This window comes from Stegostoma tigrinum, chromosome 30 (assembly GCF_030684315.1).
Source record: "Stegostoma tigrinum isolate sSteTig4 chromosome 30, sSteTig4.hap1, whole genome shotgun sequence".
Taxonomy (NCBI): Eukaryota; Metazoa; Chordata; class Chondrichthyes; order Orectolobiformes; family Stegostomatidae; genus Stegostoma; species Stegostoma tigrinum.
In genome coordinates, this window is record NC_081383.1 from 37,621,304 (window position 1) to 37,634,136 (window position 12,833).

Sequence of the window (12,833 nt, forward strand, 5' to 3'; positions counted from 1 at the left end):
TGCAGGGAATGCTGGATTGCTAAAGAAATTAGGTATCCAAGTCCTTAACACTATGGCAGTCCCATTCGATCTTCGGAAAGTTAATATTCCTTACTGTTACAACTCTATTATTTTTGCAGCTCTACGTGATCTCCTAACATACTTGTTCTTCAATTTCCTGCTGACCATTGGGAGTTGTGTCACAGGTAGACAGGGTGATTAAGAAGGCATTTAGCATGCTTTACCTTCCATTAAGTGTAGGAATTGGGACACTATCTTGCAATTGTCCAGGACTTTGGTGAGGCCACTTTACAAGTACTGTGTACAATTCTGGTTGCTCTGCTTCAGGAAGGATATTATTAAATTGGAGAGGTTGCATTAAAGGTTTACCAGGATGTTGCTGAGACTGGAGTATTCCAAGGGGAGGTTGGATAAGCTGGGACTTTTTTCACTGGAGCATAGGAGGCTGAAGGGTGACCTTTTGGTGTTTATAAAATCATGAGGGGCTTAGAAAAGGTGAATGGCAAAGGTCTTTTTCCGAGGGCAGGGGAGTTCAAAACTAGAAGGCATATTTTTAAGGTGAGAAGAGAAAAATGTAAAAAGGGATCTGAGGGACAACTTTTCACACAGCAGGTAGTTTGTATATGGTATGAACTGCCAGAGGATTTGGTAGATGCAGGTACATTTAAAAGACATTTGGAAAGATATATGAATGGGAAAAGTTTAGAGGGATATAGGCCAAATGCAGACAAATAGGACTAGTTTAGTTTGGAAACTTGGACTGCAGGGTCTGTTTCTGTGCTTTATGACTCTATGACTCTACAGCATGGGGACAGCATTCATGGTAGTTGAAACAGATGAGTAAAATTTATCCAGTATCACGTATTCAACCTTACCTGGAGAAGGCCATTAGGTGGCAGCAGATGTACACTTCACTGAATATTTCGCCACAGGTATTGGAGATGAATTGGTGACCTGGGAAAGAGAGTGTAGCTAGGGAATATAAGAAAACCGCATACTGCAAGAACATGTCACGTTCTTAGTCTCTGTATTTAGAACTGATTACTGTTTCACATCAGAAATTACTTGAAGTATTTTTTTTGTGGACAGGGACTGTTAATTTCCATCATCTTCTGGCTTTGCATTCTATATCTTGATCAATCTAATGGCCTCTGCCTCAGCCTCCCATCTCTCATGTGAAGTAAAACTCAAAGCTCTGTGGCTTTTACACTGACTTGCACCAAGTGCTACTTTCCCATCATCCCAATAGGCATTGACCCAAATTGGCTCCCAGTGTATCATCACCCTGCGTTTAAAATTTGCATCCTTCAGTTCACATGCTGCCAATGCTTCCCACCTTCCAATTCCTTTAAAACTCCTCCAATGCTAAAATATTCTGAGGTCTCTGTCTTGCACATTCTCCATTCCCTCTGGTGCATCACCAGCAATTATCCCTGGAAATCCATCCCTAAGTCCTTTCCCTCTCCACCTCTCTTTCCCCACTTAACCCAGAATCACAGAATCACTACAGTCAGAAAGAGGCCATTCAGCCTATTGAGTCTGCACCAACCTGCTGAAGAGCATCCCACTGAAGAGCGTTTCACAGAACAGCATTCCACCGAGACCTGCCCGCATCCCCACAACCCCACATTTCCCATGGCTACTTCACCTAATGGGCACATCTCTGGACTGTGAGAGGAAGCCCATGCAGGCACAAGGAGAATAAGCAAACTCCACACAGAGAGTCACCCGAGGCTGGAATCTAATCTGGGTCCCTGGCACTGTGAGGCTAACCACTGAACTACCTTAAGATCCTCCTTGACACCTATTTTATGAGCAAGTGTCCAATTACCTGCCCTAATGTATCTACATGAGACATGGTATTAAATTTGTTCTTTAATGTTCCTGTGGTGTCCTGAGATGTTTTTGCCATCTTAAAGCTTCTATGGAAAGGCAATTTGTTGTTCTATGTTAATGATGTACACAGATTGAGTCTGACTGTTAGAAATTCTGCAAGAAATGTGAACTGATTCTTTTCTACGTTTAATTTTCCAGATGACTGGAACTCAGAACCTTTTGAGGAAGGGAGACAGAACATTCCATCACAATCTACTCCGAACAATGTCCTCTCCCTCACTGTCAAGGATTTACTGCTTTCAAACACAAATGAAATGGTGAGCTCTACAGTACACCCAACATGGTCATGTTGCTCTGAATGAACTCCTCCAACCCGGGGATCATATCATTCCTTACAGTTGACTTCTGCTCTGTTTAGATTTAAAGTGGAGTCGGTGAGAAATTAAGCACATTTACAATATTGTTGGTTGAAACAATGTAACAGACAGACGTAGTCAATGAGAGTGGCTTTGAGAAGGGAGTAGGCAGTGGGATTAGTTAGCAATTATTTAGCTCAGAGCCAGTAAAGACATGATGGGCTGAAAAGCCACTATCTGGGCTGTAACCTATAGTCATAATAGTCCATGTTAATTCACAGTCTTTACTGCAGACTTGGAGATAGCAAGAACTGCAGATGCTGGAGTCAGAGACAGCACAGTGTCGAGCTGTAGGAACACAGCAGGCCAGGCAGCATCAGAGGAGCAGGAAAGTTGACATTTCAGCTCGGGACTCTTCTACAGAAAAAAAGTGTTCATTCTGAAGAAGGGTCCCAACCCGAAATGCCTGGCCTCCTGTGTTCCTCCAACTCCACACAGTTGTTTACTGCAGACTTGTTCACTTAGAATCTATCAGACACTTAACTGATACATTTTAAAATACTTATTACTTTGGAACTGTTAATAAATGCTTATATTTAAACAGAGGTGAAATTTTGATATAGGGATAGAAACTCATACTTGAAATTTTGTATACTAGATATAACCGTATACATTTCTTTCTGGTCTACCTGCTATGGGAAAGATGTTGTTAAACTTGAAAGAGTTCAGAAAAGATTTACAAGGATGTTGCTGGGTTTGGAGGTTGGGTTTGAGCTATAGGGAGAAGCTGAATAGGTTGTGACTATTTTCGCTGGAACGCTAGAGGCTGAGGGGTGACCATATAGAAGTTTGTAAAATTATGAGGGGCATGGATAGGGTAAATAGCCAAAGTTCTTTCCCCATGGTAGGGGAGTCCAAAACTAGAGGGTATAGACTTAAAATGAGAAGGGTAAGATTTATAAGGGACCTAAGGGGTAGCTTTTCATGCAGAGGGTGGTGTGTGTAAGGAATGAGCTGCCAAAGGAAGTGGTGGAGGCGGGTGCAACTACAGTATTTAAAAGACATCTGGGTGGGTACGTAAATAAGAGGGGTTTGGAGGGATATGGGTCAAATGATGGCATATAGGACTAGATTAATTCAGGATATCTGGTTGGCATGGATGGGTTGGACAGAGGGGTCTGTTACTGTGTTGTAGAACTCTATGACTCTATATATGTCAAACTTCAGTTTCACAGGCACTTGTGAGACCACATCTGGAGTACTGGGCAGAGTCCTGGTCTCCTTTGAGGAAGAATATTAGAAGCAGTGATAAAAGGTTAATTAGGCTAATGCCTGGAATGGGTGGGATGTCTTATAAGGAAAAGTTGAACAACCCTGGTCTCGTGTTCCCTGGAGTTGTGAGAAGCAAATCAGTTGAAGTAAATAAGATCCTAGAGGACTTGACTGGGTGGATATGCAAAGGATGGTTTTTTTTTTGGGAGAATCCAGAACAAGGGGTCACTGATGAAAAGGAAACGGTTGCCCATTTCAAGCAGACTAGGCAATTTTGTCCTGACAGGTCATGAGATTTTTGGAGCTGTCTACTGCAACAGGCAGTGGAAGCAGAGTCTTTGAGTATTAATAGAGCAGAAATAGATTGATTGTTGATTAGCAAGGGGGTGAAAGGGTACCAGGAGGATAGGCAGAAATATGTAGTAATCAGATCAGCATTGATCTGTTTGGAAGATAGAGCAGACTTGTTGTCCATCTCTTTAAGACAACATTATATGCATAGATGAAGATATAGCGCAGACATTTAGTGCTCTATAAAAGTGAGTTAATTTATTTAGTTAAATGTATAACATATGCTTTTAACTACTAGAGATATCTCAATCACTGTCTTTTGCTGCCCTGGGTTCTGTAACTAACCCCAAACATTATTACCCGGGACAGTTGGCACCTGGCCAGGCTAAAACTCTTCTCAATGTCTTCACCACACCTCATGATGTAGGCTGCCTCCTGCAGAATGATTCTTCAAAGTCCTGCTGAAAATCAAGGATTTTCTGGCTACTTTAAGCACAGGTCTCTGCGCTAAGTGTATTTGAATAATTTATCATTTATTGTCACATGTATTCAATATAAAAAATACAGTGAAAAGTGTGTACCTTCGCTGTACATATACGTGGCGCCATCCACATTAACGTAGAATAAGATAAGAAAAAAAGATAACTTAAGAGAGTCCAACTTTGCTTTCCACTGTCGCAGTCCCACTCCAGGCTTTCCAGCACTCTCCATTCCTCCGCCACAGTCCCGTTCTGGGCTTTCCGGCCCTCGCCATGCCACTGACAGCATTCCCCTTGGGGCTGCCTCACTGGCCCACTCTTGCCAGCCCATTCTTGATCTGTCCTCGTTGCTCCAGCCCACGCTTGATCTGCTGTTGCTGCAGGACACAACCCGCATGTTCAGCTCCTGCCACGTGGTTCCCAGTCATGACCCGGCCTCTTCCCAAATCCTTGGACAGGTCGTTAAAAAGGGGTTGGGGGGGTAGAATTACTGCAGAGGGAGAGAGAAGAGAGGGAAAAAAGACAGGAGAAAGAAAGAAAGTGAAAGTGAACTGGTGAGCAGAGTGGAGCTCCGAATGGAGCAACTTATCCTGCCGCCATCTTGCCATTTGGCCTGATTTAGAAATATCCCGGCACAACATCAAGGGCCGAAGGGCCTGTACTGTGCTGTAATATTCTATGTTCTATGTTCTATGTGATCAATCCTGAAGGTTTCATCCTTATTTGGTGGAGACAGCAGTTGCTGATTTCCTGCAGTAGTAACTCTTAGCGGGCCTGAATAACTCAGCATAGTTCCATTCGCATAACAGCCCGTTGTAAAGCCTCTTATCATTCTCTTGTTATCTTCAAACTAATCCAACAGGCTTTAGGGGCTGAATGGCCGACTCCTGCTCTTAATTTGTACATTGGTAAGTACATGTGTAGGGACCATCTTTCAGATAAGATAATGAGCCGAGGCCTTTTCAGTGTTAAAAATTCCATTCGAAGATGAGCAGCAGGGGTTCTGCCTTGTTTTCTGGCCCATTATTTATCCTTCACCCTTCATCAATGAAATCAGATGACCTGGTCATTATCACATTATTATTGTGAGAGATTTGTTGTGCATAGATTGAGTGCTGCAGTAATTACATTATAACAATCAGCAAATATCAGATGCAAGATAATAAAATGTGAGGCTGGATGAACACAGCAGGCCAAGCAGCATCTCAGGAGCACAAAAGCTGACGTTTCGGGCCTAGACCCTTCATCAGAGAGGGGGATGGGGTGAGGGAACTGGAATAAATAGGGAGAGAGGGGGAGGCGGACCGAAGATGGATAGAGGAGAAGATAGGTGGAGAGGAGAGTATAGGTGGGGTGGTAGGGAGGGGATAGGTCAGTCCGGGGAAGACGGACAGGTCAAGGGGGCGGGATGAGGTTAGTAGGTACGAAATGGAGGTGCAGCCTGAGGTGGGAGGAGGGAATAGGTGAGAGGAAGAACAGGTTAGGGAGGTGGGGACGAGCTGGGCTGGTTTTGGAATACAGTGGGGGGAGGGGATGAGCTGGGCTGGTTTTGGGATGCAGTGGAGGGAGGGGAGATTTTGAAGCCCATGCAAAATTTTGAACCACTGCAAGCTTCAAAATCTCCCCTCCCCCCACTGTATCCCAAAACCAGCCCAGCTCGTCCCCGCCTCCCTAACCTGTTCTTCCTCTCACCTATTTTGAAGCTTGCAGTGGTTCAAAATTTTGCAGGGCTTCAAAATCTCCCCTCCCTCCACTGCATCCCAAAACCAGCCCAGCTCATCCCCTCCCCCCACTGTATTCCAAAACCAGCCCAGCTCGTCCCCACCTCCCTAACCTGTTCTTCCTCTCACCTATCCCCTCCTCCCACCTCAAGCCGCAACTCCATTTCCTACCTACTAACCTCATCCCGCCTCCTTGACCTGCCCGTCTTCCCTGGACTGACCTATTCCCTCCCTACCTGCCCACCTATACTCTCCTCTCCACCTATCTTCTCCTCTATCCATCTTTGGTCTGCCTCCCCCTCTCTCCCTATTTATTTCAGAACCCTGTCCCCATCCCTCTCTCTGATGAAGGGTCTAGGCCCGAAATGCCAGCTTTTGTGCTCCTAAGATGCTGCTTGGCCTGCTGTGTTCATCCAGCTTCACACTTTGTTGTCTTGGATTCTCTAGCATCTGCAGTTCCCACCATCTCTGAATATCAGATGCATCTGCGTTGACTTAACCTGCTTAACCTCAGAAACCTTTGTGCTATATAATGCAAATCTCTCCTTTTATGCTGATGCTAGAGAACCTGATATAACAAGGCGTAGGGCTGGATGAACACAGCAGGTCAAGCAGCATCAGAGGAGCAGGAAAGCTGATGTTTCACGTCTAGACCATTTCTGAAGAAGAGCCCAGGCCTGAAATGTCAGCTCTCCTTTTATATGTTGCTGCAGTAATTCAGGCCATTCACTCTCATTGCCCATGTTTCTGATTTCCTCCTTTTTTTTCCAATCTCAGCATAAGCCGCAGTTGCAGCCACATCAAGCCCGGGAGCTGGTGCTCAACGAAGATGAGAAAAAGTTGTTGGTGAAAGAAGGGGTCACACTTCCTTCGCAGCTGCCGCTCACCAAAGTACACGGACAATGACTTGTTGCTGCTTACACGGTTCTGACTGGGCAGGGGGAGGTAGTAATCAAGGCACACCAGCACCAACCAGAACATTAACCAGAGCATTAACCAGAGCATTAACCAGAGCATTAACCAGAGCAGGCTGGTAATAACTACAGCAACCTGCTGGTGACTGAGAAAGTGCATATCAAGTGGAGGTAGTGTGTGAACCAAGGCGGGAGTGTAGCTTGATATTCTAGAAACTACATCTCAAGAGCACTGGAATACACTGTGTCGAGAATATTTCACAGTTATGCATTGCTCTTGATAGAGCCCATCTGGGAGTGTACTAATCAATTCTGGGTATCCTAAGGAGATATTAAAAAAACAGTGAAATGTAGTGAATGAATTAAGATTTTAAACACATCCTATTGTCATTTCATGGTTCATTGGTTTGCACATTCTCCCCATGCGTGTGTGAGTTTCCTTTGGATGCTTAGGTTTTCTCCCACAGTTCAAAGATATGCAGGTTAGGTCGATTGGTCATGTTAAATTGGCCCATAGGTGGGGTAGCTATGGGAAATGCAGTGTTATGGGTTTAGAGTCGGGGTCTGGATCTGGGTGGAATGGCCTTTGGAGGATCGGTGTGGACTCGATCGGTCAAAAGGCCTGCTTCCAAATTGTAGGGATTCTCTGATTGTAATATGAGTTAGGACATGCCTCTCCCCTCCCCCATCCTGTCCATCTTCTAACTCACCTATCTGCCCCACCCTTTCCACTGACTAACCGCAATAATCCCCTACCTGCATCCACGTATCTCTACCTCACCTACCCTCCTCTCAGCCCCAGCCCCTAACCTCTGTTTACTTCTGGGTGCCTCTCCCCCTCCCCAGTCCTGGCGAAGGATTTTGGCCAAACACCTCAGATGCAGTCTGACCTGCTGCACTTTCCCAGCTCCACATTTGTTGACACAGAGAGGTCACAGCTTTAGAATAAAGGGTGGCAGATTTCAAACAAAGATGAGGTGTAATTAGATCTCTCAATGCACCATTAATCTGTGGAATTCACTCCCTCAGAGTGTGGTGAGGTGAGGTCTCTGAAAAAATTTGAGCAGGAGAAAGATTTTTAATTAGTAATGGGTTAAAGGGTGTGAGGAGAGAGCAGCAAGGTAGAGTTCAGGCCAAGATGAGATCAACCATGATCATGGATGAGCAGGACTGAATTGCCTATTCCTCTTCTTCTGTTAGTATTCCTAACTCCATGACAGTCTAGTCCTCTGTCTCTTAGCCCCAATTCATTTCTTTCTATTTCTACCTCTCATACATTCCCTCTCTTTTTCACTCTGCAGCTCTCTCTCCCTTCCTCTGTCCCATCCCATTTTAACTTCACGATAACAATTGAATCAGAACATAAGCAGTTTGGATGAACTGGGTTCGTTCCCTTTCTCAGCAAGAAGAGCGGATTTTAAAGAAGATCAGGAGAAAGATTCGGAATAAACAGTCAGCACAAGAGAGCCGGAAGAAGAAAAAGGAATACATAGATGGCTTGGAAAACAGGTGAGAGACAATGTTGTTCCAACACTTGATAGTGGAACTGGGGTCTGGGTGCAGTTAACCCACCTGTCACCATAGGTTGGATTTACATAGGATAGAATATTACATAGAATTCCTACGGCATGGAAGCAGGCCATTCAGCCAATCAAGTCCACACTGACCCTTTGGACAGTATCCCATCCTGACCTCCCCCTGTAACCCTGTATTTCCCGTAACTAACAAACCTACCATGCACACCCATGGACACTATGGGCACTTTAACATAGCCGATTCACCGAACCTGCACATGTTTGGAATGTGGGAGGAAGTCAGAGCAGTTGGAGGAAACCCACTCAGACACAGGGAGAATGTGAAAACTCCGCACAGACACCCGAGGGTGGGATCAAACCCATGCTCCTGGTGCTGTGGGGCCTCAATGCTAACCACTGTACTACCTTATTTGTACAACTTTATTTAGCTGTATGAGGTGCACATTAATTCTTGGTTTTGACTTGGTATCCTGCTAGAATATTAATTTATTGGCTTTGTCACTGGTGAGACAGCAAGGCATTGCATCAATCTCATGTTTCGCATTTTGAAAGTGGGTGCAAGACTTATCAAGGTATGAACAGACAAGTTCATTTGGCAGCTGCTCTCAGCATAATGTCATAAACTAGCTGAGATGAGCAGCAATTCTTTCTCTGAGAGGGTCGTGAAGCTTTGGAAATCCTTGCCACGGAGACCTGTGGGGGCAGAGACTTTGTGTATATTTAAGGCTGAAGCAGATAGATTCTTGATTTTTTGGTGAGTGAAGCATCATGGGGAAAGGGCAAAAAAGTAGACGTGGGGAATGTCAGATCAGCCATGATCTTATTGAACGGTGGAGCATGTTTGAGGGGCCGAAAGGCCTACTCCTGTTCCTATTTCTTACTGTTTTCTGGTCTTACGTTTCCCAAGGCCTGAACCATTTTGGGAGATCAACTCTAAACCTAACATTTTTTTGACCTTGCTGACAACTGAAATAAATTTCAGTTCGGTGCATGTTTTCCTGCTCTGTAAAGTATGATTTTGAATCACAATTAAAATCATGAAGGTTTTACTTACTGACCTTTATACAGCTGTTTTGCCTTTCATGCTTCTTTGGATTCTTCCTGTTCCCTAAAGTTGAATTGCAGATTCCTAGAATGATTTTTCATTCAGCCATTCCACAGGATCAGACTGATACACCTACACTGGTGTCAAATTTAAAATTTGATGCTCACTTACTTGTCTATCAGCATTTCAGTCCATCCGTTTGAATGGGGCAGTATAGTGGTTCAGTGGTTAGCACTGCTGCCTGACAGTGCCAGGGACCTGGATTTGATTCCACCGTTGGGTGACTGTCTGTGTGGAGTTTGCGCATTCTTCCCACTTTCCTCCCACAGCCTGGAGTTGTGCATGTTAGCTGGATTGGCTGTGCTAAATTACCCATAGTGTCCAGGGATGTGTAGGTTAGGTGGATTAGCCATGGGAAAAGCAGGGTTACAGGGATGGGTCTGGGTTGGATGCTCGTTGGAGGGTCAGTGTGGACTTGAAGAACCAAATGGCCTGCTTCCACACTGTAGAGATTCTGTGATTAGTTTATTGCTTTTTTGTAGTCTAATTCTTGCATCTACTCCTTGGACTATTCCTTCTCTTTTTGACATTGATGATTTTCTCTGTGAGACTGTTCTAAAATGGCTGGCCTTACAGCAAATATGGCTTTCCTCATTTTTGATGCTTTGCGGTCTCTTTATGCCATGACGAGAACAAAGCTTGATGCCACCTGATCCCCTTCCTTTAGGATTCAGCTTTGGTGCATTTTGGTTTTGTGCCTGACTTGTACTTTTTCTCTGTAAGATGTCTTACTCCAACTCCAACTATGAAACAATCTTCAATCAGATCATCTGTAAATATCCTCTAATCGCAGTTGTCAACGTAATAAATGTTATTGATAATTAAATCTATGCTGTTGTTAGGCTCATTTCTGCTTAATAAATTGTGTTCTATTGATGATTAAATTGCACTAAATACTAAAAGATGTACTGAATTGTGGCTGAGATAGTAGGATAGAGATAGAGATAGTAGTGCAGATGCTGGAGAACCTGAGATAACAAGGTATAGAGCCGGATGAACACATCAGAGGAGCAGAAAGGCTGATGTTTCGGGCCTAGACCCTTCTTCAGAAAAAAAAAACAAGGGTCCTGACCCGAAATGTCAACTTTCCTGTTCCTCTGATGCTGCCTGGCCTACTCTGCTCCTCCAGCTCCAAACTGTGTTACCTCTGACTCCAGCATCGGCAGTACTTACTATCTCTGTCTGAGTCGGAAGAGTTGTGAATGGTGCTGAGCATTGGGAACATTGCCTGGAGCAGGGGCTATGCCACTCTTTAATTAATTTTGCTGTCAACCCTCAACCATTCCTGTATTGAGTCCATTGTCCAAATCATCTGTATCATCTCTCTGCTGGTCATGGGCCTTCCATCTGCTTAAAGGTTCTGGTACTTCTGCCATGGTTGACTGTTGCTGTGTTGTTGCCTGTCCACAGCCGTTGCTGTGTTGGTAAATAGAGAATCTCCCACTGTTCTGCTGTTCATTGCTGGTGGATCTTGAACCTGTACCTTCTTGCCCAGAGGTATTGATACTCCACTACACTCTTAAATAAAACAAAGAACTGCGGATGCTGGAGACCAGAAATAAAAACCAAAATCGCTGGAGAAACTCAGCAGGTCTGGCCGCATCTGTGGACAGAAAGCAACCTGACTCGAAATATTAACTCTGCTTTCTTCTCATAGATGCTCCCAGATCTGCTGAGTTCTTCCAGCAATTTCAGTTTTTGCTCCATTTGACCTTTCCTCCTTTATATATCCAGAGAAAATCACCAAATTGTTGTGGTACAGGAAAGGTGACGTTATCGAGGTTTATAACATCATAATGGGTTTAGATAGAACTAATGGTAGATGTCTTTTCTCTAGGATGGGGGATTTCAAGACTATTTTTAAGGTGAGAAGAGAGATTTAAAAAAGACACACACGAAAATCTTTTGCATAGAGAGTGGTTTGCACGTGGAATTTCCAGAGGAAGAGTTGGATGTGGGCACGGTTACAACATTTAAGAAACACCTAGATAACTACATGAATAGGCAACGTTTAGAAGGATATGGGCCAGGAGCAAGCAGGTGAGACTAGTTTAGTTTGGGATTATGTTTGGCATGGACTGGTTGGACTGACGGGTCTATTTCCATGTTGTATGACTCTATAACTGTATGTCGGCTCTCTGAACATTTTAACTTGATGCCAACTTCCTGCTTTTTCCCCATAAACCTGCACAGTATTTCTGTTTGAAAAAGAAAATCACCCACAGCCTTCTTGGCCCAATTAACTTAGACTATTAACATCAGTTATTTAGGTTTACTGGATAGCTGCAGTGAGTGAGGTGTCTCATGAGGAAAGATTGGTTGGAAAGATGGTGGTGTAGCAATCACTCAGAGGCTCCAGGTGATTTTTTTGAGAATGCAGTTTCAAACCACCCCATGGCAGCTAGTGGACTTTAAAGTTACAGTGGATGTGTCCCCAGCTGTGGACTAGACAGCCTGGGTGTAAGCCTTACGTGCCTCAGTCTGAACAGCTTGTTAAACGGTTTGAGGAAAGGTTGGACAGACTGGGCTTGTTTCCACTGGAGTGTAGAAGAGTGAGGGCTGTCTTAATTGAAGTGAGTAAAATATTTACAAAGTGGATGTGGAAAGAATGCTCTCTCCTGTGGGTGACCGCAGAACTAGAAGGTATTGAAGAGAATTTAGTTCTGTTGGAAATCTGTGCCTCAGAAGACTGTGGAAGTGGAGTCACCACTGTGAAAGTGGGGTTAAGATGGATGGACCGAGGGAAGCAGAGGTGATCAGGATTCAGTGGGAATGTGGATTCAACCATCATCTTTTAGAATGGTGTAGCAGGCTCTGTGGAATCTGTGGCCTACTTCAGCTCATGATTTGTATACTCGTGGCTGTGTCGGTTACAGCCCATGACTCAGTTCTGTTTTTAGGGTCAGCAAGTCCTGTATTCTGTGGGAACTAATAACTTTCTCTTTCACCTTCAGGATGGCAGCCTGCACAGCCCAGAATTATGAACTGCAGAGGAAGGTCATCCGACTGGAAAAGCAGAACACGTAAGTTTGTGACAGGGTGTTACCGCAGGGCTCTGCCATACGGTGCCAGCCTTCACTTGTGAGTTTCTGATGTTAACATCATTTTCAGCTGATAACAGTGTAACAGGTGCTGCGGGCCCTATGGTACAGGAGATGCACAGATGCATACCGTGCAGATTGACCAGATCTACAAGGTTGACCCGACATCTATGTTCCCAACTTCAGAGCATCTCAGAGTGTATGAGTCTAATCTTAATTCTGTACAAACTAGTTTATGTTGAATGGGTTAAAACTGGACCTGGTTTAATTGCATAGCAGAGAG

General features: G+C 44.4%; 1 protein-coding gene across 2 annotated transcripts in view; it reads left to right on the forward strand.

Moving 5' to 3' along the window:
* LOC125465702 (cyclic AMP-responsive element-binding protein 3-like protein 3) overlaps positions 1-12,833 on the forward strand; it is a 54,285-nt gene that overhangs the window by 30,921 nt on the left and 10,531 nt on the right. For both annotated transcript variants that reach the window (XM_048559438.2, XM_048559440.2), the window contains exons 4-7: positions 2,035-2,153; positions 6,733-6,846; positions 8,272-8,378; positions 12,464-12,532. In XM_048559438.2, the coding sequence (XP_048415395.1) occupies positions 2,035-2,153; positions 6,733-6,846; positions 8,272-8,378; positions 12,464-12,532 (409 nt within the window). The remainder of the gene's footprint in view (positions 1-2,034; positions 2,154-6,732; positions 6,847-8,271; positions 8,379-12,463; positions 12,533-12,833) is intronic.